Genomic DNA, 19,187 nt, shown 5'->3' with positions numbered 1-19,187 from the left:
TTTTATTTACTGTAGATGCCAACAACGTGCACAACAATTCTGCCACGACAACGCCGGTCACCAACTCGGCAGCCATCACTTCGGCCATGAACCGCGGTGGCAATGCCAGCAACCCAGTCACCATTGCTGCTCAGATGAACATCACCACCAGCACGGTCAACATTACAAACCCCATCAACCTGCAGCATCCCGTCACCATTACAGGCCCTATGAACCTAGCCTCTGTCAACATCCCCACGACCGCCCACATGAATATTGCCCACCCCGTGACCATCACCACCCCAATGCCCATGAATATCACCGGCCCACTTAACATTGCCATGAGGCCCATGGAGAGCATGCCTTTTCTATCCCAGGTTCTGCCATCCTCACCTCCTTGGTAGAGTTTGTTTTCTAGCCGCTGAGTAACTGTTGAGAATGTAACTGCCTAATAATACACGAACCTGTCAAAATCTGACTGTAATTGCGTTCTCAGTGGATGGGCAATATGCCTAACACTGAAGTTGGCATACCGTCCTCAATAATGCAATGACACCCTACAACCCACATGGATTATGAATAGCAAAAATCAGTGCTAATATCATTTCATTAATTGTTTGTTTGTATTTATGAGAGGGAAATGCTTGGGAAAAGTCTTCGTCATTATAGTAATTTGTAAACAATGATCTATATACTTTATCTGACAAATTAATTCATCACATTGATGCAAAATGATGTAAATGAAATATTACCTCCAAAGCTGTCCCTACAAATTTTTACAACAAAACAACTTTCATTCGGAAAATCCAAAAGAAGTTTAAGGACTTTCTAGGTGCATCCCCGTCTTGCAAAATCGAGAGGCGAGAGGACGTTTATCTTTGAATGCAGGGGTGTTAAACTCATTTTTTTCGCAGGCCACATTGTAGTCATAGGTTCTTTCGGAAGGCCATTATGACTGTCAACCCAAATAAATGTGTGAGCACATCATATTATATACAGTAAAAGCTACAAAACAAACTGACAAATAACTCGTTTTCAAATCAGACGAGTAAAAACTGGTCAATTATTAAAAAAAAAAGATATTACGAAAAGTGAAGACAATTTGTAATTCTAGTAATGATACACGAATTTGATGCACAATTTGTCTTCGTGGGCCACATAAAATGTGGCAAGCCGTATCTGGGCCCCCGGGCCTTGAGTTTGACACGTGTGTTTTAATGGGTCAAACAGTAGAAGATAAACTGTTTGGGTGGTGTCTAATTCAAATAAACCCACTGTATAGTTTTAATCCAAACATAAAAGCAATTGTTTATGCCAAAGATTTTCCAAGCAACATGTTTCCCTTTTGAATTCTATATTTGAAAAGATTGGGAAACCCAAATACACTTAATTAGCGTACTACCTGACTGAGGCCTCACATTAGAAGCTGCTACAGGCAGTTAACTTTAAGTTTGCACCATGTTGTATTTTAACCTATGCCAACATCGGATTTTTTTGATTGCATCTATCAAAAAAAATTTTTGTTTTATGAAATTGGGATGTTGTATAGGCGGCTCGGTGGGGCACTAGGTAGCACGTCTGCCTCACAGTTAGGAGGGTGCGGGTTCGATTCCACCTCCGACCCTCCCTGTGTGGAGTTTGCATGTTCTCCCCGAGCCCGCGTGGGTTTTCTCCGGGCACTCCGGTTTCCTCCCACATCCCCATCTACATTGCCCCTAGGTGTGAGTGCGAGTGCGGATGGTTGTTCGTCTCTGTGTGCCCTGCGATTGGCTGGCAACCAGTTCAGGGTGTCCCCCGCCTGCTGCCCGATGACGGCTGGGATAGGCTCCAGCACGCCCGCGACCCCCGTGGGGACTAAGCGATTCAGAAGATGGATGGATGGGATGTTGTATAAAACTTAAACGGATTATTTGATTTGAAAACCAGTTTCTACCTATAGCCCATTGAATACACTACAAAGATATTTATTATCTTAAAAAAAAAATTCTGCAATAATACATTTTGCAACATGTTCCCAAAAAAGCTGGGGCAGGCATATGTTACTTCATTTATCTTTTCCATTCCTTTCACCTTTCCTTTCCACACAAGGTAGTCGTGGAATTGTTACTAATCTTGCTTGATGTACAACTTCAATTGCTCAGTATTTTCAATAAGACACAAGTTTGGACTGCTGCCAGGCAAGTATATTGCTCATATTCGTATTAAAAGGCCTCACTGTTGTAACACGTGCAGAATGTGCCTGTTGAGGCATTAACGATGCCCTCACAGATGTGCAACTGTACCACACTCCCATACCATCACAGATGTTGGTTTTTGATTGTCGCGCTGATAACAGTCCAAATGTTTTTTTCCTCTTTAGCCCGGAGTAAACGATGTCCATGACTGCCCAAAAACATTTTGAAATCTGGACTCATCAGATCATAGCACTCTTTTCCACTCTGTGTCATTCCATCTTAGTTAAGCTTGGGCCCATAGAAACTAACTTTTCTGGGTTTTTATTGATAGATGGCTTTCGTTTACCTGGTAGACTTTTAACTCGTATTTGAACATAGATGTATACTTGAATTTAAACTGTACACCGCGGTAAATTGTTTTGGACAAATCTCTTCTCAGAGTTTTTGGTCTATGAGATGAAGATAGCAGGCGGACGGATTGCTTATATGACACACATGCTTCTCGACTCAAAATGCCTCTTTTTGCTCCTTGTCCGTGAGACTTGTCTGTGTGAAAGGATGCGAGGGGCATCCTTTCACACAGACAAGTCTCACGCTCTTCCATTGTAACAGTTGAAGAAGTTAACTAGCATTTTTGCCTGCTTTTTGAAGCCTTTAAAATGTCATAATTTCCTTCATTCTTAACGTTTTGTTCCCAACATATATATGGGGCACTTGAGCAATGCTAACGTTGCAAACGGCTAATGCTGGCAACAGGCGCCATACGCTACAGTGCCATTGTTATGGAGTACTTTTTTAGCGCCCTTAATTAGCAACTGAACGTTATTTCAAGACAACATTGTGACTGTCATAAATATTTTGAATTTTTGCTACGCCTGCCTTGACTCCTTTTGAGTCTTTAGTTCCAGAGCACTGTCCATGTAAATGAGAAAAATGCCTTGAGCAATTGTTTTAACAGTTACCTGGATTGCTCAGGGATTTTCTGAAAGTTTTGTGAGCCCAATTGGTATGCCCAATGCAGTATCCTACCATAGAGATGAGGGATTGAAAGTCACAGGGATTCATTGTTGGTTTTTGGCCTGTATACGATATGATGAGATTTCTTCAGAGTCTCTGAATCTCTATAGGTGTTGTGGCTCGTAGATGATTAAATATCTAAATTTCTTGCAATTGTACATTGAGAAACATTTTGCAAAATAAAAAAATAAAAAACAGTTAACGTGTTTACCTGTAAAATGTTCCAAACAGGGTTTTCTTTTCTTTGTTTTTAAGCATTGCTAACTTTTACTATTCTTTTGTTTCCCCTGTCCCAGCCTTTTTGCTAACACGTTATAGACATCAAGTTCAAAGTACTTGTAAATAATAATATTAAAAACAAGACGTTATCAGTTTGATCTTAAAATACTTTGTATTTGTAGTGTATTCAATAGAACATGGGTTGAAAGGGATTTCCAAATCATTGAATCTGATTTTACCTTTTACTCGACATCTCAGGTTCATTGGAATTGAGATTTGTAGAAAATATCATGGCTCAAACTTTTATATTATTACATTTTAATACAGGTTGTATTTTCAAACAGATATTCACTAGGATCTCTAATATTGAAAGTTTTTTTCACCAAATCTTACATTGTCAGCAGTTACACTCCAAACCATAATTTTATCTTTTGGTTGTTATACTTTAGTTTTTATTATTTTTAACATAATAGATACTGTGAGTGGTTGTTAGCCGGCTAATTGCAGCTGCTTTGCTAACAAACACAAAATATTTGTTATGCGTTGGGCATTTGATGTCAATAAATGTGACACCTTACTACAACAAATCATACGCCCTGAGGTATTGCCGGAGGGTGAAAAATGCTTCCTACTAAAATTGTTTAATGTTTTTAGTTTTAAAATATTTTATAGGACTAATCAGTATTTAATAGTTTCTGTATTTTAAAGGTTAGAGTGGAGGGTGAGAGGCGTTGAGCAATATTTTGGATTGCGTTGTTGTTTCTGAGACTGGCTAGAATTGTAATTGTTTCAAATCAACCCCTCCTGTATTCTTAAATGACTGGAAACTGGTCACTTGTCACCACTGCTGGATACTCTTCAAACTTAAGCGATCTCATCAATTTTGGATGCATGGATGGATAGATACATAAGGACATGATAGTTAATGGTACTGAAAGAAAAGTTTTTTATCGTTTTTTTTTTTATTTGTTTTTCAACTGAAAGCAAGTCTCCTGAGGCGTTGCCCTTAAAAGACAGTATTATCTAAGGTCAAATGGAAAAATTCAGTTTTTTTGTTTTCTGTCTTTTTCTTTGAACTGTAGAGGTCAATAGATTTGCTTCGTTGCACATTGACAGTGCAAGCCCAAAGTTGTTGGGTATATTAGAATGTTTACTTGAGCAGGTATAGGATCCCAATTCTGTAAGTAAAACTCAGATGTCTGACTGAGATTAGTCTTTTATAATATATTAATGACTGGTCTTTGTGTGTGTAAATATGAAACACTATTTTGTTGCCTTTTACCTGTGGAAGCGCCAGTCTGACTGCACCACCAGCTACAATGCAAGACTTGTCGAAGCATTGTTATGGCCGTCCAACAGCAGGGGTGCCAAAAACAGTACCAAATTATTTTGTGATGAATTTAAATTGATAGTCGCTTTTTTTGTGGCAGAGGAACAATCCCATTGGACAAACAAAAAAGGTTTGCATGTCACACATGATTGAGGTGGTGTTGATATCCTATTCTGACATAAAAAACACAAGTTGTTGCTGTTAAAAAAACATACACAACTTTTTGCCAGTACACTGTATTTTGATCTTTTCAAAGCCTTACTGACGAGGAAACGCGGGAAAATCATCACCAGCATTCTTTTAAAAATATTTTTCAAGTAATTTTTTCATGGCAATATGTTCTTTATAATCTCTTTAGTCTAAACAGGATTTGGATTAATAATGTGTTGGTGGAATTAAATAATGTAAATTAATCCACCCATTTTTATCCATTTCAGGGTGCAGCTGTCATTCTGTTGCCCCATTATCGTCGAATAAAATTGTCAACATCGCGAACGTCATGTGGCCAAACCCAAAACAGGTGGAGCATAAACGATTACAATTACAAGGATACTTTGACATCAATTTCAGTCAACAGCTAATGGCGGTAGAAAGTTGAAAAGACTGCACCCTGAAATGGATGAAAAATGGGATAATTAAGATGCTTAATTCTTATTCCACCAATGTTGGATTAATCGACATAATGTGTCTAGACTAGTGGCACATGGAAATACTGTTCTATATGAAATTTTTGACTGATTTTGAATCCTGGATTTTTCAATTTTTATGTAAATGTCGATTAACCATATCTATGACAGAATTTCATCAATATTAATTGGTATTGAACACTAGGTGTTAGAGATAGCTGATCTTAAAACTAATTCAACACAAGTTTTGAGCCCTTGCCCACAACCATTTCAGGATTTGTTTTTTTCTTGTGGGGAAAAAAAACACCGGTCTAAGTTTGTTTCACTGTGAGGAAGCAAAGGTTTCGTCAAATTAAACTTTTACATTTTTCTTGTCAAAGGTTTTAGGTATGGTTTATTGAATCAAAGCAACATATTCATGAAGTGAAGTTCATTAACAAAACATGAAAGCATAAGCAGATTTATTCCTGATGTTATTTTAAGCAAAGCAATGGTAGCCTACAGCTTGGGTTTGAACATTTTAATTGTCCTTCATCAATGGTACGCCCAAGCCTGCATGGACTTAGAAAACACCAAACAATCAAGTTAACATTTCCAATGACTCATGACTGTGCAAGACAGACTTTTTTTTTTTTTTTAAATTGCTGGTTTGTGCTTTTTTGCAGTCTCATGTCACAAAATGTTAGCGTCGACACGTTGATCTTTTTCGGTCATACCCAAACATGAATATGTTCCTTATTTGTTAACGATACAAGGTTTTATTATTCTACATATATCTGTTTTGTTTTTCCGTGCAAAATAATTCTGCGGCTTTATGAAATGTTCAATCCAGAAAACTTTGACTGTGTGAAGGCTGTTTGAAATTGAGGATTTTTTTCAGTGTAAGCTCCGAAGCACATGCAGCAAACCAGGATAGGCACACCACAACAGAGTGGTACTTAAAGTGGTATTTTAGTTTGTGGTAATAAGATAAGGATTTCTGTTTGATGTTTGCCCACGCTTCATTTTTGGTAATTCAGATGTTCTCATTTCATTGTGTGCATGTCAACACTGTCCTCCAAGGGAAATGCTGTAATGTGGAATGGCATTTTGATCTTGGAAATGTGTAATTCATTTAATAGACTTGTTTTTATTTACAATGTTGCATGTGGACTGAGCTTGTCCTTTATAGGTTTAAGTTGAACAACATTTTTTAGAAGGATAGTGACATAGAAAAGCAAAACACTAAAAAACTGGTTAAAATCAAGCATGTGCTGTCATATTACCTTTTCTAGTGGCCGCAAACAAATGTGCCTGAAATACTAAGCAAGATTTTTTCACATGCTGATGCTTCCTCTCTGTCTTGTTTGATGAAATATACTGTGAAGGAAGCCAGATGTCAACCAAACTATGGCATAAGCAATTTATTTGATGAAACATTATGGTGGTGTTTGTCCAGTTAGTTAGTAAACCTTGAAATGGAATGAGTCATGACTCTGCAAGAAACTGACTTTGAAAAAAAAAAAAAAAAAAATCAATAACTTTGGTTGGGAGGAGAATTTGGGAGAAAAAAAAAAGGCCAAATCATCTGTTTTTGAGGAATGGGAGTGAGACGGGGTTAATATGGAAAATGTTGTGAAGGCAAATGAATGTATATCTTTGTACAAACCGTTTAGAACAGAGGACTTAGCTATAGTTATGACAGACATGCAAGGAAAAATCTTTTTATAAAACATTTTGTATTAGATTATTAACAGTGATAAGTTTTGTACATACATATGAAGGCTAGGCTTTCTGGTTAGCAGCAGAAAGGTAAAACATTCCTGCATTTTTTTTAAATGTATGTTCATGGAAAATAATTATGTAAACATGCGCAAGGTTTTATGTACCTTTTATTTGGGTTTGTCTAAATAAAAGAAAAAGGTAAAACATGATTGTCAACTGGCCATGTTCGACCTACGTATGTTTGACGCTTTTTGGGTGGCTAAGGTGGTTTGACACCTAGAGCTAAGAAAGCCCCACAATATCCATGGATGTGAACAATGTCTTTACGAGCTAACCGTGTGTTTACGAGCACAGTTGGCCTGTTTGCTGTAAACCGCCGCTGTGAAATGGTTATTGACAGATTGAGAGTGCGTGCCAAAAAACGAGCAAAAGTTCTTTTTCCATTCTTTAATTATTAAACTTGGACATGTTGATGTGTGTCTGTGTTTTCTGACGTCAGTAACTACATATTGTTGTATACTTAGTATATACCCTGCTAGCATTTTGACGTCTATTAGACGTCTATATGCTAACCGGAAGTCTCGGCTTTTACACGTCTAAAAGTGGTCTAAAAGTGTAACAAATATAGACGTCTATGCCATAGTCTTTTAGACGTCTATATGTAAAAGTTTTTTTTAGACGTTTACTGAGTAGACGTTCGAAAGATGGCTAATAGCTATTAGCGCAATTAGTGTAAATATGTAGACCTTGGGATCGTAAGCCTTCACTGTTCTTTTTTTAATCTACAGTACAGATGTCAAACTAATCATACCTGTCCATGGTCTTGGAAACACACAGGTCTTCAAATCAGCGGCCTCCTAACACAAGACTGCTTTGCAATCTGTATACAAGTTCCAATGATCATCGTCACACACACATCTGGGTGTGGTGAAATTTGTCATCTGCATTTAACCCATCCCCATGTGATTTTGATCCATCCCCTGGGGGAGAGAGGAGCAGTGAGCAGCAGCGGTGCCGCGTTCGGGAATCATTTGGTGATCTAACCCTCCAATTCCAACCCTTAATACTGAGTGCCAAGCAGGGAGGCAATGGGTCCCATTTTTATAGTCTTTGGTATGACCCGGCCGATTCGGGGATTATGAACAGTGTCTCAGAAGAGTGGAATTAAGAGTAGACAAAATTTAATTGAGAACTTTTTTTTTCCTGTAAATCAAGCAAAAAAAGTAACTGAAAAGTCAGTAACTGACAGTACAGCAATTAAACCAAACAGAACCCTACAGGTTCCATTTGTAAGCTATCAAGAGTGAGGGGGGGACATCCAAAATGTTGACAAACTAATTCTAAACTTAATCAATCTGTGATTCAGTCTTGCATCCTGTTTGTCATTTATTTCCTTGGACATCATGTCAAAGGTCTCCAGATCAGTCATGGGCACCGTCCACTCTCCGTGTCACATTCTGAACGAGAGTTGAGGCTCCTCAGCCCAGGGATTGCCAGAAGGGGCTCCACGATGACCTTCAGAAACTCTCAGAATAAAGAGAAATAGAAATAAAATACTCACTTAAATTTCTGCAGCTATGACCTCTTTTTAAATGACTGCCTACAAAAAAAAATCTTACTTTTCCCGGTCATGGGCGTTTCACACTCACTTCCTAGCTGTTGAAGAATGAAGCAAATGTTAGCTGCAAAATTCAAATGAACCATTCTCCAATGATAAACTTTGCCCTGTTTGAAAAAAAAAAATGGTGGCATTCTGTCTGTGCCTTTGAATGTGGTGCAAATTAATTTGGCTGTTGGACATATCCAATCACGTTATTTTAAAATAGTACTGATAAAATTGCTTGTTTTACAAGTTGTTATCCAAATGATGAAAATGTACAGGGTAAACCTGGGTTTTATTTTGCACTTTGACATCTGCTATGGTTTCCGAAGTGTAATAGTCAAGCTGACGTCATAAATGCAAGTTCCATATTGAAGATTGCAATTACAACATACACTTTTTGCATATACGCGACAGTAGCTAAGCATACACAAGTAGATTCAAACCACCAATAACAGCTCAATTTCCAAAGATAACGCAAGGCAGTTGTGATCACTTCTACAATCAAGAATAAATCAAAATTCAATTTGTACCTTGTGGAGTCCGGTCAGTTTTTATTACAGATGCTCCTCATCTCCAGGCTCGGAGTCTGAAAAAGGGAAAGGGGAAAAAGAAGAAATCTGATTTGACAATTCACCCATGAACTGCTGTTAATAACATGACACAACACAATTTTAACTTTTGAAGTGATTTGCCTTAGAGTTACAAGGCCCGTTGAGCGCAAAACAAAGTTAGGCGCACATTTTAATGGCATCTGAAGATAAACACCTACTTTTTCACGTGCCACTCCTTGAGCTAAATCTGGAGTCACAAATCACTACATGGGTAAAAAGGGAAATTACATCTTTGCCATGCCATCAGAAAATCTCAAATTTGTGATCTATATTTACTGTTTGATCTTGTTTTTGTTTTATAATGACCATGGCGATTTTTGAAAGCGAGCTGCTGACATCTACATTTATTTACATTAGTTTTGAATTCACATGTGAATCGTAAATGCATACGGCATAACCACTTGTCAAAAATAACATCCATCCATCGATCCATCCAGCCATCCATCTTCTTCCGCTTATCCGGGGTCGGGTTGCAAGGGCAGCAGCTTTAGGAGGGAGTCCCAGACTTCCCTCTCCCCAGCCACTTCATCCAGCTCATCCCGGGGGATCCCAAGTCGTTCCCAGGCCAGCCGAGAGACATAGTCTTTCCAGCGCATCTTGGGTCGTCCCCGGGGTCTCCTACTGGTGGGACATGCCCGGAAGGACATGCCCGGAACCGAGTCTTTCCCGGATGACCGAGCTCCTCACCCTATCTCTAAGGGAGAGCCTGAACACCCTGCGGAGGAAACTCATTTCGTCATCAAGACCCCAAGATAATTGAACTCCTCCACTTGGGGCAGGATCTCATACCAGATCCGGAGAGGGCATTCCACCCTTTTCCGACCGAGGACCATGGACTCGGATTTGGAGGTGCTGATCCTCATCCCGACCGCTTCACACTCGGCTGCGAACCGCTCCAGTCAGAGCTGGAGATCATGGCCTGAAGAAGCCAACAGCACCACGTCATCTGCAAAAAGCAGTGACGCAATGTTGAGGTCCCCAAACTGGACCCCCCCTCAACGCTGCGCCTAGAAATTCTGTCCAAAAAAATTATGAACAGAATCGGTCACAAAGCAAAGCCTTGGCGGAGTCCAACCCTCACTGGGAACAAATCCGACTTACTGCCGGAAATGCGGACCAAACTCTGGCATCGGTGATACAGGGACCGAACCTCCCTTATCAGTTGGCTCGGCACCCCGTACTCCCGAAGCACCCTCCACAGAACCTCCCGAGGGACACGGTCGAACGCCTTCTCCAAGTCCACAAAACACATGTGGACTGGTTGGGCGAACTCTCATGCACCCTCGAGGATCCTGCTGAGGGTGTAGAGCTGGTCCACTGTTCCTCGGCCAGGACGAAAGCCACACTGTTTCTCCTGAATCCAAGGTTCGACCTCCCGACGGATCCTCCTTTCCAGCACTCCTGAATAGACCTTATCAGGGAGGCTGAGGAGTGTGATTCCCCTGTAATTGGAACACATCCTCCGGCCCCCCTTCTTAAAGAGGGGAACCACCACCCCAGTCTGCCAATCCAGAGGCACCGTCCCCGATGTCCACACAATGCTGTAGAGGCGTGTCAGCCATGACAGCCCCACAACATCCAGAGCCTTTAAGATTTTTGGGCGGATCTCATCCACCCCCGGGGCCTTGCCACAGAGGAGTTTTTGAACTACCTCAGTGAGTTCGACCCCAGAGATTGGAGAGTCCACCTCAGAGTCTCCAGGCCCTGCTTCGGGTTCAAATCGGGGGGGCCCGTTCCTCCCAATCACGCCCTTCCAGGTCTCACTGTCATTGCCCACGTGAGCATTGAAGTCACCCAGTAGAACGATGGAGTCCCCAGAAGGAGCGCTCTCCAGCACTTCCTCCAGGGACTCCAAGAAGGGTGGGTACTCCGAGCTGCCGCTTGGTCGCATAGACACAAACAACAGTCAGGACTAGTCCCCCCACCCGAAGGCGGAGGGAGGCTACCCTCTCGTTCACCGGGGTGAACCCCAATGTGCAGGCGCCCAGCCGGGGGGGGGGGGGGGGGGGCAATAAGTACAGGTGGTGAGCCCATGGGAAGGGTGACCCACGTTTTCTATTCAGGCTATGCCCGGCCCGGCCCCATGGGGGAAGGCCCGGCCACCAGGCGGTCACCTTTGAGCCCCACCTCCAGGCCTGGCTCCAGAGGGGGGCCCCGGTGACCCGCGTTCGGGCGAGGGAAAACTAGGTCCATTTGTCTTTTTCATCATGAGGGGTTTTCTGAGCCGTGCTTTGTCTGGCCCCTCACGTAGGACCCTTTTGCCATGGGTGACCCTACCAGGGGCATGAAGCCCCAGACAACAGATCATAGGGGCACGCAAACCCCTCCACCACAATAAGGTGGAGGGGTCAAAAATAACATTTCCATTTTAAATTGTTGGATTATATTCCTAATTTAACATAAACTGAAGTTACTAATCTGACTCCAATTTGTGACCTTACCCAACTGCCACTCATCCAACAATATGCGCGCTCGTTCTGCAATAGAAAGGTATCAGGAAGCCGGCATTTTCACACACGAGTGGATTTATTCCTAACACACAAATCTAATACATCACCTGGGTCTCGGGTCCCTCTCAATACACCTCTGTACGCCTCTGTTTCCACCAGCAGACGTACTCTACTTCCGAGTTGCCCAGCCATTAATTATACTACACAATATGCAAATGGCACATCAACAAAGGCATTTTGTCATTATTCTATTGGGTATGTGTATACTGCATTTAACTTTAGCTTGCTCTTATTGGTCTTTCTTCTTCTGCAGAATCACTTGCTCGCTCCTCCTGGTTGTAGTTTTCCATACAGGGTCACCAGTTGTTATCCACCAGCTGCCCCTGGGTCATCTTGTACTCCTTGCTGCTCCTGCGTTATTGTTTGTTCTGGAACATTTCATTCGTGCACATCCTTGCCCACATATCTTGTTTTGTCTCCACCGTCACACACTCAGCACTTTACAGTTTCATACTCTCATACACAGGATGTCTAATGAACTACTTTAAGATCAAACTCTTATATTCCTTCATTCCCTCTCATGACCTCAGACCACTGAGGTCATCACTCGAATACCTTGTTTTATTGTTAAACACGAGCTAAAAATCAATAGCCATAAGCTAAAAATCAGTAAACAATTAAAAAGTAGTAGAAAATTAAAAATCAGTAAAAAATTTCATTCTCCTCATGGCCTCAGGTCCCTGAGGCCACCTTCACATACTCACATCCCGAACTCCCGGAGGGCCACAGCTGTCTTCGCCTCCTGGGGGTCCTTCTGAGGGATCATCATGTACTGGCCACCCGGAGGGAGTGGCCCCAACGTGCGTTCAATTGTCTTAACAGTTAATGATCTGATACATGGAATACAGCAACATCCGCATAACACCATAATAGCGGCAAACACAGCGATAGAAATCAGTACTGATGCAATCAAGCTTTTATATTTACCAAAGACGTTTAACCAGTCAGAGTACCAACTGGTGTCCACACCTGAGTGCTCCTTCATTTTGTTACTTAGCGTGCGCAGACCCTCCAATGCCTTAGTAAGCCGACCGTCAGGAGACGTATTGTTGGGAATCAGAGTACAGCACTGATCCCCAAAAATACCACACACTCCTCCTCTTTCCGCTAACACCATATCTAAACCCATTCTATTTTGGAATGCCATAAGAGACGTGGCTGCTAATTGCTCATGCACTGCCTGGAGTGCCGAGGTGGTGAAGTTCGCCAATCGTTGGACATTGTAGTGGACATAATTAATCCGGTCCATATTTTTGTTTACTGTAATGAGCAGGAAAATACTCTCCCATCCTGCCGCCACTTGATTCACCAATTTGTATTCATCAGGGACCCCTCTCGGAACTCCAATTGCATCTATGTACGTGGGGTCTCCTGCATTCAACCATTCTTGCATGTCCTTTTTCTTCCTCACAAGGAAGGGGATTCTTTCCCACCGTCCAACGCCTTCCCAATTTATTCTGGACACGTCTAATGCTGTCACACTAATTGGCATGATCAGCGTTACTAGGGCGCACTTACCTGAGGCATTGGAGGGAAGCCTATCGTACAACACTTTTGCTCCACACCACAGCCAAACATCAGCACGAGCGAGAGGGATTCCTGCTGGCAAAGACACATTTTCAATACACCATGACTCCTGGATATTTCCAATCCCAGGGCCAGTCCCATTTAACTTTAGGCAGGTGAAATTTTGTTGTGCAACATGGGCGTCAAAAATGGGCTTTTTCTTTCCTGTGGGTGTACCAAGGGCCAGTCCTGGTACCGTGGTTGATAATTGTCCAATTTATCTAACAAATCAAGCCATTGTTGAGTCCAGTTGAAAATTGTCACCCAAGCTTTCACCTGTGTCGGTTGTTTACACTTCAGATTTAGCAGTAGTTGTTGTGTCTGTGTCAGCGTCTTACCACCATCTTGCTCTGCTTCATACCATACCGTTCCATTACAGGAATGATACACCATCACTCGTTCTCCTTTCGCTCCATCACTTCTGTCATCCCGCACCATATGTTCAAACGCCAACATAGTCCACACAAAGCACAAGCCAGCAAGCAAAATAGTCAATAAAGTTAAACATTTGCATCGTCGTCGTCTTGGTTCAGACACTTTCTCGCCATCGTCACATTCCCTCTCTTGACCTGCCCGTCCGGGCGGTCAACCTTTAAGCCCACCATTGGCAGGCACTGTGCCCCTGTGTCCTCCATATCTTTGTCTGCTTCCTTCGGCCATCGATATTGAGGACGGCGGACCGGACTGGAGCAATCAACTTCCAATTGGATCGGCTGAACCGTATGACAAAAACCAACATCAAATGGACCCTGTGACCACAAGGTCTGTGGCATTTGATCCAGCATCGCCTGTGCAGACTCATGGTCCGTCTGTTCCCGCCCATGATGGCGGTCCAGGAAGACCAATTCAAGGTCTGACTCATCTACCATTTTTGCCATTATCCTGTAACTTTTGGTTGCGGCCGAATGCCACACATCTGGAATCTCAGTCATCATCCAGTCATGTTGTTGTGTTAATCGTTTCACCATGGGCCCCAATTGGCGGGGCTCATGGCCTGGCGACACAGCCAGTGACAGGCAAACCTTCCTCACTCATTCGATACCATTGCTCTTGCTCCGGCGACAACTGTACATATGCTGCCACTCCCTCGGGGCCCACAAAGATGCATGGTGATTGTAATGTCCAATCATCTCCCTCAATTTCTTCAAACGCATCTCTATATATCTCATCTGATTCTCTATCATAATATAGAGTGCAATGCAATGGATCCACTGGGGGGTGGTACGGTGCCAATGCCTGGATCCACGGTTTCCACAAGAGGTACGTGGAGTAGACACCTCCCCCAAACGGAGTCTCAGGATTCAATCTCGCCCAGTAGATTTGTGTCGTTTCTGGTACTGTGGGGAGTGGTGCCATCAACCACTGACCCTGAGGTGTCACAGGCTGGGAGCATTCCAGAACCTGTCCGTCAGGAAATGTCACTGTAAGTCCCTTCTCGCCGCACAGAATCTGGGCTCTCAATGCTGACAACATGTCTCTGCCCCTCAAATTGATGGGTGTGTCCATTGCATGAACAAATGAATGATATAGTTTCTGTCCGGTGTTTGTAATTTCCGTTTTCAATGGCTGAGTAAAGGGCAGAGTCTGAGGACGTCCCGAGAAGCCGACCAACGTTGTAACTCGTTTCGACAACGCTGTACTTGGCAGTGGCATGTTGATCCATGAATGTGTTGCTCCAGTGTTCACCAACATCTGGACCGGAGTGTCTGCCACTGTCAACCGAAGCATTGGCTCTGCCTGACCAGTGCTTCCCGAGCTTCCCAGGCCCCCCTATTCGTCCGGGCCGTACCACGGGTCGGCTTGGTAATACTGCCCCTGTGGATTCGGCTGTGGCCACGGGCGGGGCTGCTGCGGTCCCCTTTGGTGTGGTGGCCCTGCTTGCTGGTTCTGCTGCTCCGCCCCTGGTGGTGGTGGGTTGCCATTACAATCTCGTGCCCAGTGATCAGGGGACCCGCAGTTGAAGCAAGTCCCTAGAGCGAACCAATTCCACCCTCGTCCCAGGGGGGCGCCACGACCACGCCCTCTGTATCCACCACGGAACCCTCGGCCTCGGCCCCGTCCAGCCCCCACAAAAGTCTGATACATCTGTTTTTGTTTAACCTTTTCTTGTTTTGCCTCACCATGCAACTTTGCCAACTGTAATTTAACCAAACTAGTCGCCAGAGCGTCAGTTTCCTTTTGATCTTTATTTGCTTTTTCCATGTAGATGCGACAATGGTGTATCAAATGCCTCTTGAATCTCGGTTCCGGACAGACCAAAATGTCCGGATCAATTCTCATAATCGCTTGCACCTCATTTGGGAGGCCGTTCAGCATCGCCGTCCTGAACATCATCTCAGCTTCAGGGTAGCTGCCTGGGTGTTTACCTGTGGTCTCAATCCACATTCATTTTAAAGATATTAATTTCATTCGTTAACATCTACATCGGTTGTTGACAAAGTACACAAATAAACATCATACTTTCTCCATGGCCAGATGCAACACAGCGGATCACACTGCAAAGGCCAAATTGATCTTTTTTAAATCAACACAATGCAGCATCATTTTGGGAGTGTTCTATATAAATTGCCAACTCATCTCTCCCCTATTCATTATGACGCTTAGTTCCCACAAATACCATATTGTTAAAGTTAACAAAACGGCAACCAAGATGGCCACCTAACATGCAATAACGTCATTGTTTCTTTACATAACGCTTTTGCCACTGTTAAGGCATTCAGTGTTAATTTTGAAACAATTCAATCCATTTTGAGAATGCATCTATTATGATCAGGCATTATAACCCTATGGATTCTCTTTAGCACATGTCAAACAAGCTCTACAAAATGTATGTTTATATAACTTAGAGAACCCATATAAGGTGTTGTATTACTACATACACACATTATCATTTAATATGACACATCTTTCAAAATTGCTTTTGTTTTGCGGTGCAAATCAGATAAACTACAATCTAATAAATTATTTTTATTTACCTATTTTAGCCAATTTCATCCTTTTAACACATAAGACTGACAGCACACAGACAACACAAAAAACAGCAGAGACACAGCTCACAAATAATACCAACAAATAACGCTGCGCAAACGTCATAGAGGATGACGTTTTGGTTATACTTTTTTCTCATCAGTGCCTTTTATCCTTCATGCAAATGTCACCACTTCCTTAAGCATCACTCTTCTTCAAACATTCTCTGAAAAACTCACCCTTTCTCTGCCTCACCCGCGGCCATAGGACCCCCCGTGCGAGGGGGGACGCGGCATCAATGTTGATTGCTCACAGGCTGGCCATTTCCTGCAACAATCATGATGCCGGCCCACCACACACACGAGCATAGCACAGACCCACGACTACGCGCAAGCGCAGGCACGCTCCTCAATCTCACCCTCTCAAAGGGCAGGCCTACTTTACTGTTCCCCCTTCAACATCTTTCACTGTCTTCTACATAACATTTGTTGTCTCTTATTCTCATCCTATCAAGCCACCTTTCTAGTCACTTTCTGTCACACACTTTATAGTCTCTACTGCCACACACCTTGTTTTCTCTACTGCCACACCTCAATCATCTTAGTTTCTCCAACCAACTTAAACATACTCATCGTCTACTTCTCAACTTCCCTATTATCGCTCAACAGGCTCCTGAACATTCTCCATGACTAATTTCCTCCATAGGACACACATCTCACTCACACACCCACACATACACACACACACTCATTCATGAGGATCCTCTGCGCGCACACGCACTCACACACACGCTACACACACACGTTTGGCGCACAACATAAAAGACCACAAAGAGCACACTAAGGACACCTTTTTGCTCATCTTACTTGTCTGATTTATTCTCTATTTTACTTTTAGAAGCTATTTGTAATTCTTTTCCTTTTATTTTGCAAATTTTAACTTCAGTGTTTCTCTCTTACTTTTCCTTTTAACGCGAATATCTCCTGTACATTTAAGATAATTTCCGTTTCTTTTTTTTTTTTTCCTCAGCCAGGTTCCCACTCTGTTACATGGGTTTGATCCGTTTATCTAGATTTTTATTCCGATCAGGATCCTGCTTTTCACTTATTTTCCAATCTTTACATTTAAGACTATCTCGGATATTAATTTTGCTCTTTCTCCGTGAAACAATTCATCCTTCTTTAATTTCAGAAACAACTTCTGACACCGTTCTTTTTCCTTCTTAATTTTCTTACTTTTTATTCCATTAATTTTGAAGGGACCCTTAATTTGAAGGGAACCCTTAATTTGAAGGGACCCGAGACCATTATCCCACTTCCTCTTATCCGCCATCTTTAAATCCACTCGCGTGTCTCCCAACCACTTTTTACGCAGAACAATTTTAGTTTCCACACTCACACCGCTTCCACACTGATACGTAAATCCCAGATTTTAAACCGTATCGTAACCACGAATAGTTCCAAACTATTCTAGTAGGTAAATCCCAGATTTTATACCCTACTAAATCCACACTATTGTACTGATACGTAAATCCCAGATTTTAAACCGTATAGTAACCGCGAATAGTTCCAAACTATTCTAGTAGGTAATTCCCAGATTTTATACCCTACTACACACTTTCACTGGTCCGCTCACCCTTCCTCTTATAATTTAGCGTTGTCAATGTGCAGAATTTGAAAAGGAATCTGCTTACCTTGTCTCACTGTGGGCCCAAGAGGAAAGACGGTCGGACGTGTGGCGTCTTTATCAGGTCGTCACCTGGTGTGGACGTGGGTCCCAGACCCCGAGTCCCAGACTCTTGTGGTTACCGAAGTCCCAGACTTCTTTAGAGTCCCAGACTCTTTTACCTCTCTTGCATCACGTCGGGGTCACCATAAATTGTTGGAATATATTTCTAATTTAACATAAACTCAAGTTACTAATCTGACTCCAATTTGTGACCTTACCCAACTGCCACTCATCCAACAATATGCGCGCTCGTTCTGCAATAGAAAGGTATCAGGAAGCCGGCATTTTCACACACGAGTGGATTTATTCCTAACACACAAATCTAATACATCACCTGGGTCTCGGGTCCCTCTCAATACGCCTCTGTTTCCACCAGCAGACGTACTCTACTTCCGAGTTGCCCAGCCATTAATTATACTACACAATATGCAAATGGCACATCAACAAAGGCATTCTGTCATTATTCTATTGGCTATGTGTATACTGCATTTAACTTTAGCTTGCTCTTATTGGTCTTTCTTCTTCTGCAGAATCACTTACTCGCTCCTCCTGGTTGTAGTTTTCCATACAGGGTCACCAGTTGTTATCCACCAGCTGCCCCTGGGTCATCTTGTACTCCTTGCTGCTCCTGCGTTATTGTTTGTTCTGGAACATTTCATTCGTGCACATCCTTGCCCACATATCTTGTTTTGTCTCCACCGTCACACACTCAGCACTTTACAGTTTCATACTCTCATACACAGGATGTCTAATGAACTACTTTAAGATCAAACTCTTATATTCCTTTAAAATGTAGGCAGTTATATGCTATATATTATAAACTTTCAAAAATATTGGAATGTCCTGTATTATTTGTTGTCGTATCTGGGCGTGTGAGGGGGAAGTGACGTCATGCGTGTGGGTTATGTGGGCTGGTTAGCTTGGCAATCAGTTGGTGTGTGAGGCGCATGGGCGTGAGTTGTGGCCACCAGCAACTCCTGTTTGAATGTGTTTTTCCGTTGCCTTTTTTTTTTTTATAGAATAAAAGCGGAGATCAAACCGTCTGAACATCTTTGACGCACTGAAGGGCATTACAATATTTTATTCACCCGAGATTTTTTTTTACTTAAGAAAACCACTACATACACTATGCATCGACGTGAAACTAACTTTT

The 19,187-nt window shown here is 42.5% G+C and overlaps 1 protein-coding gene and 1 long non-coding RNA gene across 4 annotated transcripts in view; one reads left to right on the top strand and one right to left on the bottom strand.

Moving 5' to 3' along the window:
- Window positions 1-8,358, top strand: part of LOC147054851 (vascular endothelial zinc finger 1-like) — a 37,681-nt gene extending 29,323 nt beyond the window's left edge. For all 3 annotated transcript variants that reach the window (XM_085916917.1, XM_085916916.1, XM_085916915.1), the window contains one exon: window positions 16-8,358. In XM_085916917.1, coding sequence (XP_085773043.1) covers window positions 16-383 — 368 coding nt within the window. In that variant the 3' untranslated portion in view covers window positions 384-8,358. The remainder of the gene's footprint in view (window positions 1-15) is intronic.
- LOC147054850 (uncharacterized) lies at window positions 6,813-10,531 on the bottom strand. The gene is made up of 4 exons (XR_015066739.1): window positions 10,053-10,531; window positions 9,183-9,978; window positions 8,669-8,705; window positions 6,813-8,573 (listed from the first exon to the last, which is right to left on the bottom strand). It is a non-coding gene; the product is annotated as an uncharacterized LOC147054850 (long non-coding RNA).
- Window positions 10,532-19,187: the final 8,656 nt, after the last annotated feature.

This window comes from Syngnathus leptorhynchus, chromosome 7 (genome assembly GCF_054491065.1).
Source record: "Syngnathus leptorhynchus isolate UIUO chromosome 7, UIUO_Slep, whole genome shotgun sequence".
NCBI classification, from domain to species: domain Eukaryota; kingdom Metazoa; phylum Chordata; class Actinopteri; order Syngnathiformes; family Syngnathidae; genus Syngnathus; species Syngnathus leptorhynchus.
The sequence above is the reverse complement of the archived record's forward strand: the minus strand, read 5'-3'. Positions and strand labels throughout refer to the sequence as shown.